Source organism: Dendrobium catenatum, unplaced genomic scaffold (genome assembly GCF_001605985.2).
Source record: "Dendrobium catenatum unplaced genomic scaffold, ASM160598v2 fragScaff_scaffold_315, whole genome shotgun sequence".
Taxonomy (NCBI): domain Eukaryota; kingdom Viridiplantae; phylum Streptophyta; class Magnoliopsida; order Asparagales; family Orchidaceae; genus Dendrobium; species Dendrobium catenatum.
In genome coordinates this window covers 213,048-234,218 of record NW_021318777.1, presented here as the reverse complement: position 1 = coordinate 234,218, position 21,171 = coordinate 213,048, and the positions used below count along the sequence as shown (strand labels likewise).

Here is a 21,171-nt window from a genome sequence, read left to right as displayed (position 1 = left end):
TTTCTACATTTTATAATTCTTTATGCTCAATTCGATGAAATCTACCACACTAATAAAAACTGTTTGATTATTGTAGGAAAATAATTTTTTGGTAGATTTCAAGTGGATGCCGAAACAAGAGTGAACAAAATCTAAGCAATATGTGATGCAGATAGGTGCATTGGAGGGCTCACTCACCCAACCACCTAGTTTGGCACTTGAGCACAAACCTAGTGCCCATTTGCCCAACCATATGTGCCTAGGCCCTAGAACCATATATAACCCTAATTTTGGCATTTGAAATGGTTCCAACCCCATGTTGAGCTATTTAATATATAAATTTTAGAGACTTTTGTGGGGAATCTTCATAAGAGAATGTTCTACTTCAAGAGGATAAGAATTATGATTAAGGGGGACCTTTGGCAAAGCCCTTAAAGGAGGTCATGTTAGATAGGAGCAAACATAGATATAATAGAGTGGAGCTAGAGCTTAAGACACTAAGTGTTTTCATTCTCCCCACTTTAGATGTTCTTGTTTACTATGGAGTGTTTTTTTTCTTATTTTCTAACATAAATTAAACCAATTTTTTGGGGAATTACATTTATCCATACTCTATACTATCGGTTTATTATTTAATGTAATTAGTTAATTTTCAATGCTTTAATATTATTACATATTTTAAATTCATTCTTATGACTTATGATAGACTAGACACGCATTAAAAGTTTTGGAGGTTTATTCAAAATTGAGAGGTAGAGAATAGACTAATCATGGTTGAAGTATCATTATAAACAATAAGGTAGTGATGCCTATGTAAAGTTGTGTTATAATTAGAATCACTTGTGTAAAATCAAGAAAAGTTGTTGATAGTGAATTTATTTTAGTGATAAAGGTTGGCTGTATTGGCATGTTAATGACTTTGGATTTTTTTTTAGTATATGAGAGTGCACCATTGAATCTTATAACAAAAATATTTTTTATCAACTAATTTGCAAATGAATAGGACTTGTGTAGGTGAAAACAAATCCTTGGAGTTTTTACACATAATTTATAACCTTTTGTGTTTTCTATTTCTTGCATTGTCATTTTTTTTCAACAATAATTTCTACTAATTGTTTGCAACCTATCCTTCCAATTTAAACTATTTGAATAAATCTAGGATCAATCCCATTTTGATATTTATTGGTTTCAATTATTTTTGTATGTTAATTTTATTGACTCTTTATTACTTATAAGATAATGTACTCATGCATGTTTGCAACCCTTTGCAAGACTAGACAAATTGCCTCTAATAAGTGTGGTCAAGTTGGAAATTATCTCCTCCCTAGTGAGGAAATCAATTTTATACTATTAAAAGAACAAGGGATGAGATGGGTCATTCTCAGGCTGTATTCCACTTTATGATAGTTTGAAAGTATGAGGTAGTTTGATAAATTTTGTCAAATAAATTCCTTAGAGCTGATGTACTTGGAGACCTTTTATAATAGGTCCCCCAAGGTTTCTAATTGGTTCTTGGCAAAAAAAAAAAGTTTGTTTCTAAACTTACAATGCAAGACAAAAATAGCCTTGGCAATATTGATGCCTCTATTTTGTGACTTGATGAGAGTTCTTTTTGAAAAAGTAAGTATAGTCCCTTAGAGACTCTTTTATTTTTTCTTAACCCATAATGATGATTTAGAGATATTTAGAGGTCTCTTAGAAGCAGCAAATAAGGAAGGAATATGAAGTAAAATTGTTCAAAGAAGCTAATACTATTAACAGGTAGAGAATCAAATCACCTTCATGCAATTCCTTTGAAGGTGTTCAAAAAGAGTTGATATTTTATTAGTTCATCTAAATCATACATGGACATAAAATTCACAAATATGTTAAGAAGATATGAGGGGTATATCATCTCCTTCTATAAATTAAGCTTAGTGCCTTAAACCTTTGTAGGACCACCTTTTTTATTATTTCAAGAATGAAGGACATGTTATGAAAATGCTAATGAGCAAGAGAAGGAGGAGACTAGATGACACTTACTTTAATGGATTCTCTATATTTAATGTCTGGATAAGTATAGCTAGGGGTGTACATGAGTTAAACTCGAGCTCAAGTCATGCTTCAAAGTATAATTTTGTATAAACTAACTAGCCAAATCCAAAGCTTAAACTTGAATCGAGCTCAAAAGGTGAGCTCAAGCTCTGCTTGTGCCACTAAAAATGAGCCAAAAAGTAGCTCGTCAGATCACGCCTTTCATATTCTACTTTTCACACGTGCTTCACCAATTCACCTTCCATGGTTTGCCAGTTCTCACGCGCTTCTCTAATTCACCTTTCATAATCTACCATTTTGCAAATGCTTTGCCAGTTCATCTTTTACGGTTCGCCTTTAGTTTAATTGAGTAGCTTGATGAGTAAATAAGTTGAGCATTGAATCGATAGAACATGAGCTCAATTACATAACGAGCTGAAAAATCTGCTCATACTCAAGCTTGAATCTCAACAAGCATGACTCGTGAACTCATTAACGTGTTAAGCTAGAGCAGGCTCATGAGTTAGTGTGAATCGTTTGCACCGCTAAGTATAAAAATTGACTTTAGCTACTATTATTGAAGCCAAGCCTTAGCTAGGCTAATAAAGTTATTGATGTACTAGAGGAAATTATTAAGGCACTCTTTAAATGCCCATGGGTAAAAAGAAATTACTATTTGAAGGGTCTCCCATAAAAGGAGAATTAAAATTGATGTGTTGTCATTCCTCTTCTATCATGGATCCTTACATGCACAATAACATTTATTTTTTATTCTACATACGACATTAAGAAAGATGTTGACAATGGAAACAAATTGAGAAAAGGTGGCAATGCTAGTTACACATGTCAAAAGTTCATGAACTGAAGAATGTAGAAGAGATCACTAGAAAAAGAGTGAGAAAGTGAAGATAGTTCATTAAGGACTTCATGGTGATTATATCAAATAACTTACATCCATAATGAGGGTCATAAAAAAATTATCATGATCTAGATAGGATACCTAGAGTAAAGCCTTAAATAGCTAAGCGAAAGCTAGGGGGAATTATATTAAATCACAACTTCTAGTGGAAGGAAGGATAAATGATTTTTTTATTTGAGTAATAAAGAGTTATGAGAATAATAAAAATGAGGGAGGTTAAGATCTAAATGGAGATGTGTACTATGTGTTATTGAGTTAAAGATAGATATGGATGGATTGTAAAGTCATATCATTTGAATCCTTAACTATCTCCTGAAGAAGAGAGGTGAAAGTATATTTACTCTAGAGAGAACTCAAAGTTGATTTTAGGTTTTTGTTGTTAGACGGTAACTAGTCGGTTGGTTGAGTTGTTCAAACCAAAATCAAACTAAAATGAATATCTTCCTTGTAGTTCACCCTAATTTTTATAGACTTCGACATAAGATCTAGTAATGCTAGAAAATTCACATAGTGCATGGCACTAATGATGGATAAAAGAATATAAGACTGTTATGGCACTCAATTTGCTGACATATTGCCACAATCATTAGAGAAGAGAACATGCAGTATAATTACACTACGAGGCTGTTTTGTTAGGAGTTCGAAAAAGAGATTTTGAAAAGGCTAGTATTCTTTGGGAAATCTTTTTTTTTTTTTTTTTTTGAAATTTCAGCCTCAAAGTTAAACACGTCATTATGACCGATATATTGCTCTAGGAAGCAACCATATCAGTCCTTAATGGGTTCAAATAATGAAGTTGAAATTTTAATCGATTATAATTATCAAATCAAAAGAAGAACTACATATGACCCCAAGGGGTCAAAATGAGGTTCTACCTTTATTTAATTATTATAACATGTATTAAACATTATTATTTTCATATTTAAAATCACTACGATAGGTGATATACCTCCCTAAGGGAAGAAGATATCATCTATCGATGATCATGAGAATATGACGATAATGATCGTCGTTGATTTTGATTTTTCCTAAAGAAGACTAATTGAATTTTAAAAATCAGTTTTAGAAGTTAGATGTGGGCCCTAAATTTTCTATGAGGTAATCCCTCATAGTTGATTACATCGTAGGGATTTTGAATTCCCTACAAATACTCTCGGTTAAAATAACTGCAAAAATTCTATTTTAGAGATTTCGAAAGAGTCATGTCAAAGGAGTGAATTTGGAAGCTCAACTGGGATCGAATCAAGTTTGAACACTTTTTTTGGAGATCAAGGGAGGAAGGGCAGGAGGTGTTTTGAGATTCTTAAACACCTCAGAAACACCTCGACCTATTTTATGTGCTGGTCTTTAAGTTTTAGATTGATAAATATTTTAGTTTTAGTTGATTAATTTATTAGATTGGTTGGATTATTTTCCTGAAAGGTTGGGACTTAAGATTTTGAGTCTTCTCTAAATCCTAAATCTATTTTGGGTACTTAACAATAGTAATCCAAACCTAGCTAATACAATATAAAATCTGGACTTACCCTAACCTAGATTGGGGATCCATCTAACAGCCTAGGTGAATTAAAATCCTTGAGTCTGATCTTTGTATGAAAGAGTGGTAGGATGTTGGTTAAGTTTTGAGGATCTGGGGTTGACATCTAAAGCATATTCTAATTGGCCCCTTGAATTTATGTTGGGTAAAAATGCTTGAAAATACAATTAAAGATTTAGACACATTTAATTTTTTTAATGATGCAATGCATGCAAATTAACTCAATAAATATATGAAGAAATTTTAAAATTAGGCTTAAAAATAATTTTATCCTAGAGATTATATGATATCCCCTTGACAAGGCTGCATCTTAATAGGTCAGATGGCCTGTCAGAACCTGCAGGCGAGGAGGTACCTAACAAAAAAAGAGAGGGTAAAAATATGATTTTTCACAAACTCTCGGCTATCCTGAGCTTACTTCTTAAATTGTTAGAGTTTCTATGTTAGCCTAAAAATTTTATTTAATATAAGTAGAAAAATATTTTAACGTTCTCTCATGAGCCTCCATTCATATCTAAGCTAAAATAAAATCTGCTTACAAGAAAAGAAACTAGAAAAAGGAGGTAATCCTATGTAAAAATAAAGTAAATCAATCAATCAATTTAATTAATTAAATTAATTAAAATGAATGTCTATGTGGGAAGTGTCGCTTAATTATAAAATCTAGGATATGCAGAAATTAAAAGTGGTCAGGTACCACTGATAATAACTTGAATTCTAATTTTAGGATTGAAATAAGTGACTTTGAGTGGGATACTCTTTAAATCTTCACCTCTTCATCCTTCTGTGAGCTCCTTAGATTCTTCGGATCCAGATATCCAAAAAAAAAAAAAACTCTCCCTTAAAGGGCTATTTTCTTTTTTCTATGGATATTAAAAATCATCCTAACTTTAAATGTCCAAATTGAAGGAAACTCTCCCCTAAGGCATGTTTCCTCCTCTTTGGACTCTAAGTTGGATACTTGTATCCCAACTCAAAGACTTACTTTCATAACACTTACTTACAACTCAATCAAATACATTACATTTAAAAAAATGGTCTAGACACCCTACATGGTTATCCTAAGCAGTTGAAATCAATAATAACATCCCAAGAAGTTATATATATATATTGTGAGCAACCAGATCGTTTCAAACCTAGGGGTAATCTAATGCCCATCATATTAATTTATAGATTGCATAGTTAAATAAATACATCAATCATAATAATCACATAAAAAACTAGCATGCAGTAAAAATTACAAAAATATCAGCATATTATAGTAAAAAGTAAATACTGGCCTAGCATAGATCTAGAGTCAGTTGTCTTAGCAAACTATCTAGAATGTGTGCAAAAGGCTATGTTGCTTGAATATGTCCTAGAATGGGTAATTTTTTAAAGTTGATTAATATTCGGGTTTGTTAAAGGTCAAAAGGAAAATTTAGTTTGAGTTTAAATATTAATGTATTAAAGTTTATTTTAAAATATATTTTAAAGGTTGATTGGCTGGTACCTTTGTTGTTCACTGGGGACATGAAGTTTATTTCATATTCTTTGGGGCAAAGCTAATAGCCTCGTAGGTACGTGTTACTTAGTAGTATTGTTGTAAACTAGTTTACTTGAATGTTATTAGGTTAAGGATTACTAAATTTTAATCAATTTATTTAATTACTGGCTTGGATAATTAAAAAAAGATTTTTTTTTGGAATTTTATGTTAATTATTGAATTGTTTTAATGCATTAAATTAAGGGTAAAAAGTTAACTTTTTAAATTAAAGTGAATTCTAAAGTTTTAATATTTTTATTAAATAATATACTTTAAGATGATTAATTAGAGTCTAAGTTTGTTTAGTTTGGATTTTCTTACATTAAGTTGTAATTTTTTAAAGTTTTGATCAAGATTTGAACTTCGATTGACCGGAGAGTTGACCTTTTGACTTTGCCTGAAATTTGAAGGTTTGACATTTTTAGAAAATACTATATTTTAAGTGGAGTTGAAAGACTTTAAGTTTGGTCAAATTGAAATTCTCTAGAATTATTTATGAATTTTTAAAGTTTATATATTTTTTGAATTTTAATATTGCTTAATTAGGGAGGATTTTAGAGTTTTGATCCAAATCAATCTCAAACTTCTTGAAATCCCCCATAAAGGTTAGAAATGACCTAAGGGGGTGTTTACAAGTCTTAGGAATTTTTAAATATTAGAGGTCTAATTAAGGGGATTTTATTTTTTGTAAATGGAGGGTTCAAGTATGAACAATTTGACGCCTTATATGGAATTTTTGAATTTTATCTGAATTAATTATAATTTAATTAAGGCTCTAGGCTAAATCTAGGAGGTGATTTTGGATTCCCTAGTTGGTGGACCAAATGGGCTTCATTTTCAATGAAACATGGGCCATGAGTTCACCTAACCTCAAGGCCCAAGCCCATTGAATTTGGGCCCAAATTGAATCCTCTAACGTGATTAATTAAAACACCTAAGAAAACTATAGGGTTACCTTAGAAAATCATAACTCACTACCTAGGGCAAGGGGGGATGAAATTAGGGGCTCTAAACTCTCTATCCTAAGCACAATAAACAGACAAACAATCAAATCCTAATTCTCATTCAAAAAATCATTAAGTTAATTTGAATTAAGGGGTAACCCTTAAGTTCAAATTAAATCAAACATGCCCTTAATTAATTCAAGTAGGGAAAAAATTTTTGGATATGCCAAAGACATGCCCAAATTCACTTCTCCAAAGTCTCAAGTTGTGGTGAGTTCAATTTTATGAGAAAATCCTAAGATGCACCTAGGATAACTACTGAAATTCACTGAATTTCATGCAGGTCCACAACTTGAAACTATAGGGCTATTGAAGATCTCCCTGTGATCTTTTCAATGCGCCTAAGAACTCCTAAGTTGGTCAAGTGGATTGGGAGATATAAAATTTTAAGTTTCCTTAATTTTCTAAAATTATTAAACAAATAATTACCCAGTCAGCAGCACTTTTCCATGCGGGTATTACGTGATTAGCTAGCCAATCATTAGCTGCTGACTGGATAACGTGGGATTAACCGCAATTATCCAATGTGAGATCGAGCGGCTAGGATTAAACCCACCCTGAGACCACATGATTTAATCAGAGCCATTGATCGAGATCAATAACATTGTTTATGTTTTCCACCTCTCGTGGAATCTCGTAGCCATAGGACTTCTCCAGCATGATCTAAGAGATCCCACAGACGAAACCCATTCAAATTTTTCAAAGAGCATCAAGACAATTGTAAACCTTTAATTCAATAGTGGAAATAAATTCGGGTGAAGGTTTCCTTCACACTTGACCAACTTAGCTATCTTGGGAGCTCAGGTTAGAGTTCTCACAATGTAGAAAACCCCAATGGATAATTTTTTATATCGAGAAGCTTCAAGGAGGAATGACGAGCACTTCTCCTTCAGACATTGAGGCTAAAGGATCGTTGGAGATAGGACTTTGAGTGGGACATGGATGGATTCCGGAGCTCCCTCAGGGCCATAGCCGAGTCTAGTGGCATAGGTTATAAATATTTGAATGTTTTATAGCCTTTGAAAATCAATTCAGATTCTAGGGTTAGGGGCCTCTGATTGAGCTCAAATTTAGAGGGTTGACCCAAGAGACATGCCTAATAAATATACAATTGATAGACCTTAAATTAGAGGGCATTTGATTGAGTTTCAAGGTGATATAAAAATTACCTAGAACGGGTTTCAGGACCTAGGTCTTTAACCTTAAGATTTAGTCTGTAATCCTTGATTTGGATTGGATTTTTTTACTTGAATGGTTGAGTTTGAATTACCCACATCAATGATAATTTTTTGATTGATTGATATTGATTGGATATGTTTTGTAGATTAATTGAAGGTTGGGATAGATTTTGGAGTTAAGAATTGGACTGAAAATTGAGTTGGAAAGTATACTTGAATTTGATTAAAAGATGGATTGGAATTTGATTGAGACCTACATGATTGATAAGTGAACACCTGCCAATCATGAGGTCACTATAAAGGAGCTCAGGTTGGTCTTAGTGACCTCATGCAGAAATGAGGTCAATAGAGGTTAATATGACCATGATTGTAAGGATACATAGTTTATGCCTCAATTTTATTAGTTCAAGTTAGCTCAACCATAATGACACAAAAAGGTATATTGGGACTTTATATGGATTTAGAGATATATATGTACATTATTGTCTTCTACTTATTTTTCTTATGCTCATAAGGCCTGCATATGAAATGAGAGTGAATCCAAGGTTCTAAAAGCAAGGATAACATAATTGCATGGGTTGAGGACCTTCATGAGGGTTGACTCAAGCACTTTTAAGGAAGCTTCTAAGAGAACTCCTAAGGGCATTCCTGTTGATGGTTCTTATAATACCCCAGAAGGTAGTTGAAAGGTTAGAAGTTTTGCATCTTGAATTTGTCATGTGCAAGGCTCCGATATCTATGGCTCTCTATAAGGGTGAGACTTATACATGGATCAACTAGAGCACCAATCATCATTGTTGTCATCCAATACTCCTTAATGGTGATATAGATTGATGTCACTCTAGAGGTGATATCTAATCAAGAATGAGCAAGCTAGCCTAAATTTAAAAAAAAATGAAAAGTTCAATTCCTTGCAGAGTTTAGAATGATTAATTTCACACACACGCAAACACACACACACACACACACACACACACACACACACACACACACACACACACACACACACACACACACACACACACACACACACACACACACACACACACACACACACATATATATATATATATATATATATATAATGTGTATGTGTTTGTGTGAAAACACATGTGCTTTTGTAAATTAAATAAATTGATCTTGAGTTGAATAAAAAATTTTCCTAGATAGTCATCATTGAGAAATCATGTTTCAAATAAAATTCTTAGGTCTAAAAATCTCACTAAGCACTCAAAATGGAATATACTTTTATACTCATTTACTTGTTGTGAAGTTTTTCATTGAGTTTGTATTTGAGAGTTTCTCACATGAAAACATTTATTTCTAATTACGAGGGATCTCCCTACCCCTATATTGTAAGAAAATCTTTTAATATTTCATTGTTCATTAGAGGAATGAGAAACATTTTTCCTCGCAACTAGGTTTCCTTTCCTCCAGCTAAGGTTCTTCCAGTGCGTGGGCTTTGCCCCGCTTCGCGGGGTTTTTTCTGGCTAGAGGGTCATCGTCTTTCAGCTAGCGGTGTCGCTCGGGGTTCAGGGTAGTTTTCTTCTCTTTTTATTTTGTTGCTTCTTTGTCTCTTTTCATGCTGGCCGTCATGGCCTCGCGGCAGCTCTTAGATCCCAGTTTTTTGGATGGATCTAAGAAGACGCATTTGTTTTTGGATGCTTTATCTGAGCATTCGTCGAATGCTAATTTTTTGCCTCTCAAATCGTGTTCTTTCCATGGATTCCACGCTATTTTAATTTCAGAGGAAGAAATTTCCTCTTTAGCCGCCCCTTTCCAATTTGCTTTGGTCAGATTTTTTCCTTCCCGTCGTCCTACTTTAGATGCTATCTGATGGTTTTTTGTAATCTTAAGCTTTTGGCAGATGTTTCGGTTACTCTACTTGATTCGTCTCATGTCTTGATTAAACTTGTGAATGATATGGATTACAGTAGAGTTTTTTGCCACCGCTCGTACCTACTTTACAATTGTTATTTGAAAATTACTAAGTGGTCTCCTAGCTTTGACATTGGAGTGGAATCGTCGATTATCCAAATATGGATTTTTTTTCCCGTCTCTTCGGCCTCACCTTTTCGCTACCAAGATCCTCCATGCTTTGGGATCTTTTTTTTTGTCGCCCTTTGAAAATTGACTCTGCCATCTCTCTTGGCTCGCGGCCTTCTCTGGCGCGTGTTTGGGTTGAATTGGATATTATGAAAAGCTATACTGAGAAGGTTTGGCTGGGTTCCGAGAATTTGGGTTATGTTCAGCAGGTGCAAATGGAAGTTTTTTTTCTCATTTTGTGATCTTTGTAAATCCATTGGACATAAGCGGGGAGATTGTCGTTTATCTTCCACTACTACTAAGCTTATTTTCTCTTTGAAAACTGATATTCATGTATCTCTTGTAGCTGCTGGTGAGGGTGTTTTGATTGAGTCTGTTAATCCTATTTCTCTGGGTGTTGATCCGGATGTGCCTGTGTTTACCCCTGAGCTCCTCCCTGTGTCCCCTATTATTGATTGTGATTCACCTGGTAGGCCTATTTCTAATGTTGTGCTGATGGATCCCATGGTGGATGGGTCTGTTCCAGCCATCCATGGCCAGCGGTTATGTGTTTATGAGTATGGGGGTGGTAATTGTGTCATTAACATGCAACCTATTATGTCATGTGCTACTTCTGTGCCTGCCATGTGTGGCTTGGTTTCGGCTGAGGTTTCTTGTGTGCTTGCTAAGATATCATATTCCTCTGTTTCGCCTTCTAAGAGTAATTTTTATGTTTACCTTGCAGGCGAGGTCTTTGCACATTTGGTTGCCCCTACTGTCTCTTCCCCTTTGATGCCTTATGTTATAGTTCCTGGTCCTTTTGTTGGTGTTTCAGTTGATTTAATAGCCCATGACGCTTTGTATTATCATGTGGGTGATAATTCGGGGAGGATGTGAGATTGCAAATTGACTGAAATGTTCGCCCGATTCTTCTTCGGAGTCTAGTAGGATGAAGAACCTGGAGGTAATTTTGCCTTGCGGCATGACTTACCTGTTGTTTGTGTCACGTCTCATAATAGGGGCAGACGTGGTAGGAAATAACTTTGGTTTGGTGTGGTGGATTTAGATCTCTTGTCGGTTTCCTTCCTGGGTGGTCGTGCCTGGTGGTGTTGTTTGGTTGGATTAATTTGTCAGAAGGTTGACTTATTTGTGATATGGCTATGGGCTGCTTTGGTTGTTAGGCTTTTTGGAATTTTATTTTTCTTCTATAGTTGTCGTTTTGCTGGAACTTTGTGTCATATTTGAGGCTACGATTGATGGTTTGTGGGCAATGATGTGGCTAGGGCTCACTTGTCTTAAGACATGGCTTGTGGCAACCTTTGGTGGTGTTGTTCTTGCTCGTTTTGGATTGATACTCTCTTACTCCAAACTGGATGGCCTGTGTCTGGCTTTCGATTGACTGGAAGCCTATGTCAATTCCTGAGCCCGATGGATTTTTTCCACCTCCCTTTGTATCTCTGTTGCCTTTTCTCTTCTTTCTAGCTTGTTGCAACCCATTTTTTAAGTTGCAATAAATTTTTTGTTAATATATATATATATATATATATATATATATATATATATATATTAAAACTAAAATAATGTCCATCTTACAGTGCAAAAGTGCTAACTGCCAAGCAGCAGAACCCAGACAACCAAAAAAGGAAGAAGAACAACCCAATAATGAAAAAGCAATATCGAAGAACCTCCAGACAAGTTGTTCCACAATAGAAAGTACCAAAAGATACAAAATATAAAATCAACCACCAACGCAAAGACCCCAAGTGCTTGCAAAAGCACCAAAGAGAGCAGGTTGACAATCCAAATTCTCAACAGAATCAAGAGTAAAGTTAGCAGAACTCAATCCAATGAACCTTCAAGATGTCTCCCAACATCCTAGAGAATCAACCATCATAGATCAACAACTCCAACAAATAAAATCCAATATTCAACCCTTCAAAAAAAAAAAAAGTAAGTAACAATGCCCAAAAAACCAAACAAGTTAAACTTGAAAACCTAAAGTTAATAAAAATAAACTTTAGCCACCAAGGTTTTTAGAAAAACCTGGTTGCCAAAGAAATAAACCAACAAAAACCTCCAGGGAAGAGCCTCCAAAAAAAAAAAAAAACTCCAATCAAAGAAAAATAATACAAACCCCTACACTATGGCAACACAAGAATCAACTCAAACAAATAAAGCAAATAACACAACAACAAAAAGTTACCATAATCTACAGAAGCACCCAACAACTGCGAGAACACATGAACAAACTCAGAAAAACAAATCCAATTATCAATGCAAAAAAACCTATAATAGAATTATAAGACTTCCAAGAAGAAATCTTAACAGAAATATTAAAAAGAATAGTTTTGCGCAGCACATCAGAATTAGCAAAAGCATTCTCAACCCTTCTCACATTATCAAAATACTCTCAAATACTCTCCTCTCTTAGGCAACATGTGACTAGAAACTCTACAGAACCTCATAACGGGAGCTATGAATCACTTAAAGTAGATTATCTTCCAATGCCTATTCAAAAAGCTTGTAGGTAAGAATTTCAAGTTCATGCTTTTAGAAGTTATAATAAAAGTCAAGATTTAAATAATTTTGGGTAATTTGATTTAATTGATTAAGTTATTAGTTTCTTATAACAAAGATGTGTATTCATATATTAAAATTCAAAAATAAATTCTATGTCCATAATTTTAGAGGGAAATGACCAGAAAATCAATCATTTATCCTCTTATTGATCAATTGATTAGATTATTCTTTAACTCTCATTTCTGCATTTTCAATCGGGAAGATTTGCTTGCTAATATTATTAAATAAGGTGATAGATGATTTTCTTGCAAGCTCGTTGATAACATATATTGAGAATGATATTTAAGAAGTTTTGAAGTACACTCATTGATTGTTAATTTTGATACAATGATGAAGTCCATAATAATTTGTTTATTTTATTAGCTATTCTTATTTATAATTTTTTTCTATTTATATATTAAGTCAAAAAAATTATATTTTTTATTTCAATTTATTTTAATTAAGTTTTAATTTTATAAAATTATGATTTTGTCATTGTTGCCATTTGTATAGACACCATAAGGTATAGACATCCCTTTGCATTTATCAACACCATAATTGTCAATTTAGTTTTCTATATTAAGGCTTTATTTGTGAAAGTTTTCTTACTGTTTGCTTTTCAAACTGTAGCCATAATTTTTATTTGTCAACTTTTTTTTTGTTGCTTTTAAAAAAACTTTTGTACTAAGAAGGTGTTTTCTACAACAACAATAAGAATAAACCTTTATCCATTATACGGGGTCTGTTATATGAATCATTTTCTCTAATGTGTCTTGTTAAGTGTAAAATTCTCATTTAAATCTAATAAAGATAGATTATTTATAATATTTTCTAACTAAGACTTTTTAGGTCTACCTCAATCTTTATTAAGCTACAGGAAAACATGTCATTACCAGCAAACAAAAAACCATCGATAATCATATAATTATGCCGGAAATTATACATTTACGGCAGATTTCTGACGTAAATTGATTTGACATTAAAACACATGCCTAAAAATGTGTTCTGGCATAAATATTCCTCCAGAAATATTTTCGGCGGAATTACTAGCTGAATTATTCGTCATTATCTGTCATCTAGTGTTGCAATTACCGATGTTTTATTTGCCGGAATTTCCAGCGGAATATTTAAGCCACAAAGTCTGACGAATAATCCGTCGAAAAAATCAACGAATACTAACCAACAGAACTTTCAGACGGATATTCGAAGGACTTTCCGACGTAAATGTTCGTCGAAAATAAAATACATTTTTGTCGTATCTTTATTTCTGACGGATAATCTGCCGGAAACCTATAACAAAATAAATAAATAGAAGTAGTTCCCTTTGTTATATTTATATTTTCTATAACACAACAAGCCTGCATATGAAAACAAATATCCAGTTTAACAAACAGTTTATCATACATATATCATATTCATTCAAACATTAAACATAAAAGAACACTTTATGATTCACCAAACAGTTTAATAAATTGTTTAACATTCAGAGTTCTTTGAACATTCGCAAAATAATTTAAAATTAAACATACAAATGAAATGTCCAACATATAAAAACAAATATCCAGTAATAATAAAAAAATATCTAATCAGAATCAGTCTCCTCCTCTGCCAATGCTACCTATTTTCCACTAAAGTGCTCCCTTAATTTCTGGAGCTTATCCAATAACTGAGTTTGATGCATCTGCATCTACATGTCATCTTATGATTTCCTGACTTGCTCTAGCTCGTATGTAAGGAAAGTTATGTGTTCGCTATACAATGACTCCTGAGTACTTGTTGAAAAGCTGGAGCCACCAGATGTCTGCCCCTTATATGCTTAGGCTTGCGAGCCTAAACCCTAAACTTGCATTCCTCCTACCGCTTGGGACCAAGTGCGGTAGTTAGAGTACTCTACTGATCCACCAGAAGATCCCTCACCTGCTCCTCGTTGGCTCTCTCGAAGCGATGTATATTAGCCTACAAAAGTTAATATAATATCAAGTAATTTACATATGACATCAAAATATTAAACTTATATACTTATGTAGGCTCTCCTTACTTGTTCATCAACCCATTGCTAGTCCTACTGCCCAACACCTCTTTTTCGACAATATACTAGCATTAGTATTCATATAAAAAAAAGAGGAGGTAAGAAAATGAGAAGGAAGATGATGCCAGGGAGGAAAACAGGGTTTTCTTTGATAAAATTTCGGACGGAATTTTCACCTGAAACGTTACCGTCGAAAAATTCGCAAAAATTTGTTCATTGTGTTTAATAAGCAGACGAAATATCCATTATAGATTCTACCGGTAAGTTCTGATGGAAAATATGATGGAATAAACTAACGTTCTTAAAAAATGACGCATATTCTGACAGATTATTTGCCGGTAAAAGGGCGACAAAATATCCATCGGAAACTCCATCATTAAGGTACCGGCGGAATATCCGCCGATTATTTTACTGCTTTTATCGATGTATTTACTTCCACCGAAATGTTCAACAGTAATACAAAATTTTCATGTAGTGTTAACATAAGTCAAATCTAATACATATACTCTAGTCATCATAATGCTATTGTTTTATGTGACCAAACCATCTAATTAAGACGACTCTCTCTAATCTTATCTATCATTGGAGCTACTCCAACCTTTTCACATATATGCTCATTTCATATTCTGTCTCTAAGAGTAAAGCCACTCATCCAATTGAACATCCTCATCTATACAACACTTCATTTTATGCTTCTCTTTTAATGACCAACATTCTACACCATAAATCATTAGAAGTCTCACCACTATCTTATAGAAATTTCTCTTAAGATTGAGGGGTGATTTTCTACCATTTAACAGACTCGATGCATTCCTCCACTTCAACCATCCAACTTGAATAATATTCCCATTTATTTCACCATCACTCTAAACAATAATTTCAAAAAGTTATTTTTTTTACAGCAGCTTCACAAAATAGCAAGAAAAGTTTAAGCAAAATTTTTTAGGTTTTTGAGTTTAATTGGGGTTGTTTGGTTGGAAGTAAAATAGGAATAGAGTATTCGAGATGCAGGAGATTTTAAAATATTGCCGTATGGTTGGATGAAAAATGAATGTAAAATAAATGTATTGCAAACCATGTTAGTTCATTTTAAAGCCAAACTAAACTCACACAGTTTTGAGTATGAATCATTTACATCGCAAATAAGCTTGCTTGACTGTCGCCACACACTTTCGGCCATCACTATTGCCATTTGCCACCACCCCCTGGTCGGCCACCATCGGCAACTTGTCGTCCACTGCCAACCACCACAAAACGTCAATTGATGCCACCCACCACAAGTTACCATCAGCAATTACTGCCACCCACCACGGAACGGCTACACTGCCATGGATGGCCACCACCATCGTTGGATGTTACTGAGCACCACTACTGGATAGTGTCGAGCACCAATAACGATGGTTGCCACCACCCACTGTTGATCACTACCACCACATTCCGCCAGCGGCAACCACCACCATCGGCAACCACCACTACCACCCCTGCCGCCGCCACCCACCACCGGCCATCACCACTAGCCGTCGATCACTACTACTGCCATATGAATCTAGCCACGGCCACCGTTGTCGCCACTATCATTGAACTTTACACCACATTCATTTCACTATAAACCAAAAAAAAAATTCACATGTATTTACCTTATATTTTTCAAACAACTCTAAAATATTTCTTTTACATTATGTTTATTTTCCACAAAATTTTTTTTTAGCAAACCAAACAACTAGTAAAAAAAACTAAAAAAACCTTTACCCCAAGACCAAATCGATCTTCTAGACTAGGAGGTTCTATGCCATTTTTCTAGTTGCTCCTTTCATTTTTTAGACTAATAGGGGATGTTTGGCAACTAGCGAGATTTAACATTAGTAGGATTAAGTAAATCCTGTAAATCCGCATTTAGTAAATTCTACTAAATTTAAATTCTGAAAATTTGTTTGATAACATAAGTATTAAATCCTTGTGAAACTGTTTGACAATGCAATCAAAGATTTAAAGATAATTAGTTCATTAAAAACTCATATTTAATTAATATTTTTAATATAAGTTGCTTATTCATTTTAATTTAAATTACCACAATAAATTACAATTTTAAATGATATAATTAGAAGCTAGTTTAATTATTAAATAACTTAACTAATAATGTAATTATTGTTTAGAATATTAATTATGTAACTTAAGTAAAATTATAACTAAGGGATATTAACTAACTTAATTATATAATTACTATTATAAATATCAATAACATAACTAATTCTATAACTAATATTACTATTTTGAATAATTAACTAATTCTATAAATAATATTACTATTTTGAATAATTATCTAATTATTATTTATAATATTAATTATATAATTAATTTTTAATTAACATTTATAATATTAATTATCTAATTAATTATTTATAGTTTAATTTCTATGAATTAAATTGCACTGATTAATTCCTAACTAACTAATTACAGTATTTTTCTCTTTCGATAGCCTAAGTCATTTCTATGTTTTGCTTTTCTCTTCTTTTTTTTGTTGCTGTTCCACTTTGCCTTCACGTGAAGTATGGTTTTGAACGTGTTGCTAAAAGCCTTCTACACCTCATTCGAGCATGTTCCTTCCTGTTTGATCGGTAGTAGCAACAGGAGCTCACTTGCTGCGAAGGTAACTATTTTTCTCCCTTTCTTGCACTTCTTCAGCTAAATCCCTTAAATCCACCGAACTTTAGGATTTAGTAAGGGGAATTTACATGCATACCTCTCTATAGCACCCTATTTACATATCTAACACTTAAAACTTTAATGTTTTATTCCTAACATCCATAAATTACTTTATATCAAGTATGCCACCCATATTTTATTCCTACAAACTTTAATATTTGATTCATACCACTTATATTTGATATGAAAGTGATCTATGGGTGATATGAATGAAATATTAAAATTTGAGTGTTAGATATGTGAATAGGATGATATAGAATGGCATATATATAAATCCTCATTTAGGGGCTATTTGATTGGAAAAAAAGTGAATGCACTACATTCTTAATGTATGGGTTTTGAACCTTTGGGTGTTTGATTGGATGAATGCATTACACTCTTAAGTCATACATTTTATCTAAATAACTCAAAAATATTTTTTTACACTAATATATATTTTTTTTGTTCAGACAATCAAACAGTCAATAAATCAGGAGTAAAACGAAGGGGTTGTTTGGCAACAAGTAGGATTTAACTTGAATGGGATTTACTAAATCCTGTAAATTCGGATTTAGTAAATCCTGCTAAAGTTAAATCCTAAAAACTGATTGACAACATGAGCGTTAAATCTTGTGGAGCTGTTTGGCAATGTAACCCAATATTTAAAGTGGTTATATAATGAAAGCACAATAGAATTCAATGAAAATAAAAAATAACAAAGAAATCATCACTGCTTAAAAATTCCTTTTCAGATCTATTTGTGCGTTCAAAGGTAATCAACAACATAGCAAAAAAAAAAAAAATAATAGATGACAGTTTAAACCTACGAAAAAAAAAAAAAAAAAAAAAAAAGAATAATAGATGACAGTTTAAACCTACGAAATCCCAAATAAGGCTCAAAGCTCAGAAGTTGTTTACTCAAAAACTTCATAGTGTTGATAATCTACTGACTATGAGAGTTCGTTGACGCCTTCTAGGAGTCGTCCTGCGAGGAGAACAATTCCAGCTTTTAGACGCTGAAGGATAAGGAATTTTTATTGCCTCCTCCCACCTGACGCATCTCTACGTTCGGTATGTCGTGATAATGCGACACCTGGCAGCCAACTTTACCCATTTTGACCCGACGCTAGCCCATATGCTTTACCACATTTTTTAAAATTCTTCGGGTTGGCCCGTCGTAATGTATATGAAATGGGCGAGAAAAGTAAAAAAGTATGCGGCTTTTACCTCTGGTATTAAAACCTTCTCTGTATTAAACCTAAGATGTTCTACAGTCTTTACGGTTCCCATAATTTTCATATACCTGACGTAAAGAAATCGTTAAGTATTTTAGGAGATGGAAGGATCGAATGAAGGTTTCGGTTTTGAAGACTTTGTATTCTGCGAGGAAACTCAAACTTTAAGCTATGATGAAGCTTTTTCTGATTTGATATTAGTAAGTTTTTATGTATACTGTTTGTTTTTTTTCTACTTTTTACTGTTTCATTAATGGGTATCAAACGTTGGTTGTAGTAGTATTGATCATTACTCAATACTAATACAACAAATAATACAACCATATTATTTGATGAATGAATTTTAGTTTAGCCCGGAGAATTTCACTGATCAAGGAGTTGTACATAATTTTCAGTATGAAGCTTTTTTTAGCTCGGTATTAGGTCGGTATTCTATATTATAGATTGGTATACGTTCGGTACTGATTATAATGGATAGGTAAAATATCGGTACACAGTTGTACCGAGCAATACTGAGCAATAACGAGCAACACACAGTTGAACTCCTTACCTCGGTATAAGGTCGGTATTGAGTAGTATATATCGGTATACGGTCGGTACTAATTATAAAAGCTCGGTATAATTCCGGTTAGCACTAGTACAGAGCTAATTAATATTAATACGTCGTAGTACCGATAATTCATATAGTAGTCGGTACTGATCGGTATATACCGAGATGTACTGCATAAACCGCTCGGTACCTCGGTATCAAAATGTTTTTAATGTCCTGGATTGATATTTAGATATAAAGCTAATATGGATGTTTGAATATTTATTAGGGTGTTTACAATTGTGAGAAAGAAGCATATGAAAAATATTACCAGTATGCGCATTCAATTAGATTTAGTGTTCGGAAAGAACATCACCATTTATGGCCAAATACAAGGTTAATCAAATCAAAGGATTCTGTGTGTTCTAAAGCAGGTTTCAAGAAGGAGAATGAAAGTGGTACTAAGTTAAAATATCGAAGATCATGTACAAGAACAGGATGCCCAGCCATGGTTAGATTTTCGGTGAGTCAAGATGGGCTTTGTTCAGTGAATAAATCTGTAGAGAGTCACAATCACGAACTAGCTAGGCCGGATGATCAATATTTGTTCAGGTCAGCTAGGTCAATTAGTGATGATAATGCAGCCGTTTTGAAATCTATGATAGAAGCCGGTATAAGAACTGTCGATGTATTTACGTACCTATCTAATGAAGTTGGAGGTGTGGCTAATCTTGGATTCACGAAGCGGGATGGGTACAACCATATCCAAAAAGAAAGAAGAGTGATGTTTGAGAGTGGAGACACTAATTCACTGATCAAGTTGTTTAAAGAACGGGCAATTGATGACCACATGTTTGCATGGGATGTTGAAACAGATAAAGATGGATGTTTGTTGAATTTCTTTTTGGTTGATGATCTTGGTAGAATCGATTATGACTGTTTTGGGGATGTGATTATATTCGATACTAGTTATCGTTTAAATAAATATGAGTTAGCTTGTGCCCCAATTGTCGGAGTGAACAATCATTGGCAAAATGTTCTACTAGGAGTTGTATTTTTATCTGATGAGACTATAGCTTCTTTTACCTGGCTTTTTCAAACATTTATAAGAATCATGGATAACAAACATCCCATTACCATTTTTATTGATCAGGACTAAGCCATGGCTAGGGCAATAGAGATTGCATTGCCTAATACACGACATCGATTGTGCCAATGGCATCTGCACAAGAAGGCACCTTCAAAGGTATGGTGCTTTAACAGCAACAACAGAGTTAAATGCTTATTTTTTTACTGTTTCAAACATTGTGATTCAGTGGAGGAATTTGAGAGTAAATGGACTGAAATGATATCAGTAGGAAACCTGCAAAACAATCAATGGTTGAATGATCTGTACAAAATCAAGGATAAGTGGTCAACTGCATTCAACAAAGATTGTTTTAATCTTGGCATTTTATCAACCCAACGGAGTGAGTCACCAATCATGTATGCCATGGTTATTCCAAGCCAACAAGTACTATCACGGAGTGCTTCCTCGGTTTGGAGAAGGTTATGAGAATTTGACGTCGAAATGAACAAGATGAAGAATTCAAATGTAATCAAACTAGCATAGTTTCTTATATGAAAAATAGCCCAGTATTGAAGCAAGCTGCAAAATATTATTCAAGGAAGTTGTATGCATTTTTTGAAGAGGAGTTCTTACATGGACTTGGTGGATTATGCGTGGAAAATACTTCATCAGATTTATCAAGGTTTTCTGTTTGGATCATTGACAGCTCCACTGATTCACATAATTGGATTGTCAAATTTAATTCAATTGAAGGTACCATTGAATGCACCTGTGCTAAGTTCGAAATGATGGGAATATTATGTGCACATTGCATGAGAGTAATGAGACAGTTAGACATTATTAATATTCCCATTAAATATTTACTCCAAAGATGGTCAGTCAATGCTC

The 21,171-nt window shown here is 33.6% G+C and overlaps 1 protein-coding gene across 1 annotated transcript; it reads left to right on the top strand.

The window, feature by feature from the left end:
- The first annotated feature begins 19,722 nt into the window (after window positions 1–19,722).
- LOC110095205 (protein FAR1-RELATED SEQUENCE 5-like) lies at window positions 19,723–20,373 on the top strand. Its single transcript, XM_028693537.1, has one exon. The coding sequence runs from the start codon at window positions 19,723–19,725 to the stop codon at window positions 20,371–20,373; it is 651 nt and encodes a 216-aa protein (XP_028549370.1).
- The last annotated feature ends 798 nt before the right edge of the window (window positions 20,374–21,171 follow it).

Coding starts and splice junctions, on each gene's coding strand:
- LOC110095205 (XM_028693537.1), top strand. CDS start 19,723: ATGGTTAGATTTTCGGTGAGTCAAGATGGGCTTTGTTCAGTGAATAAA.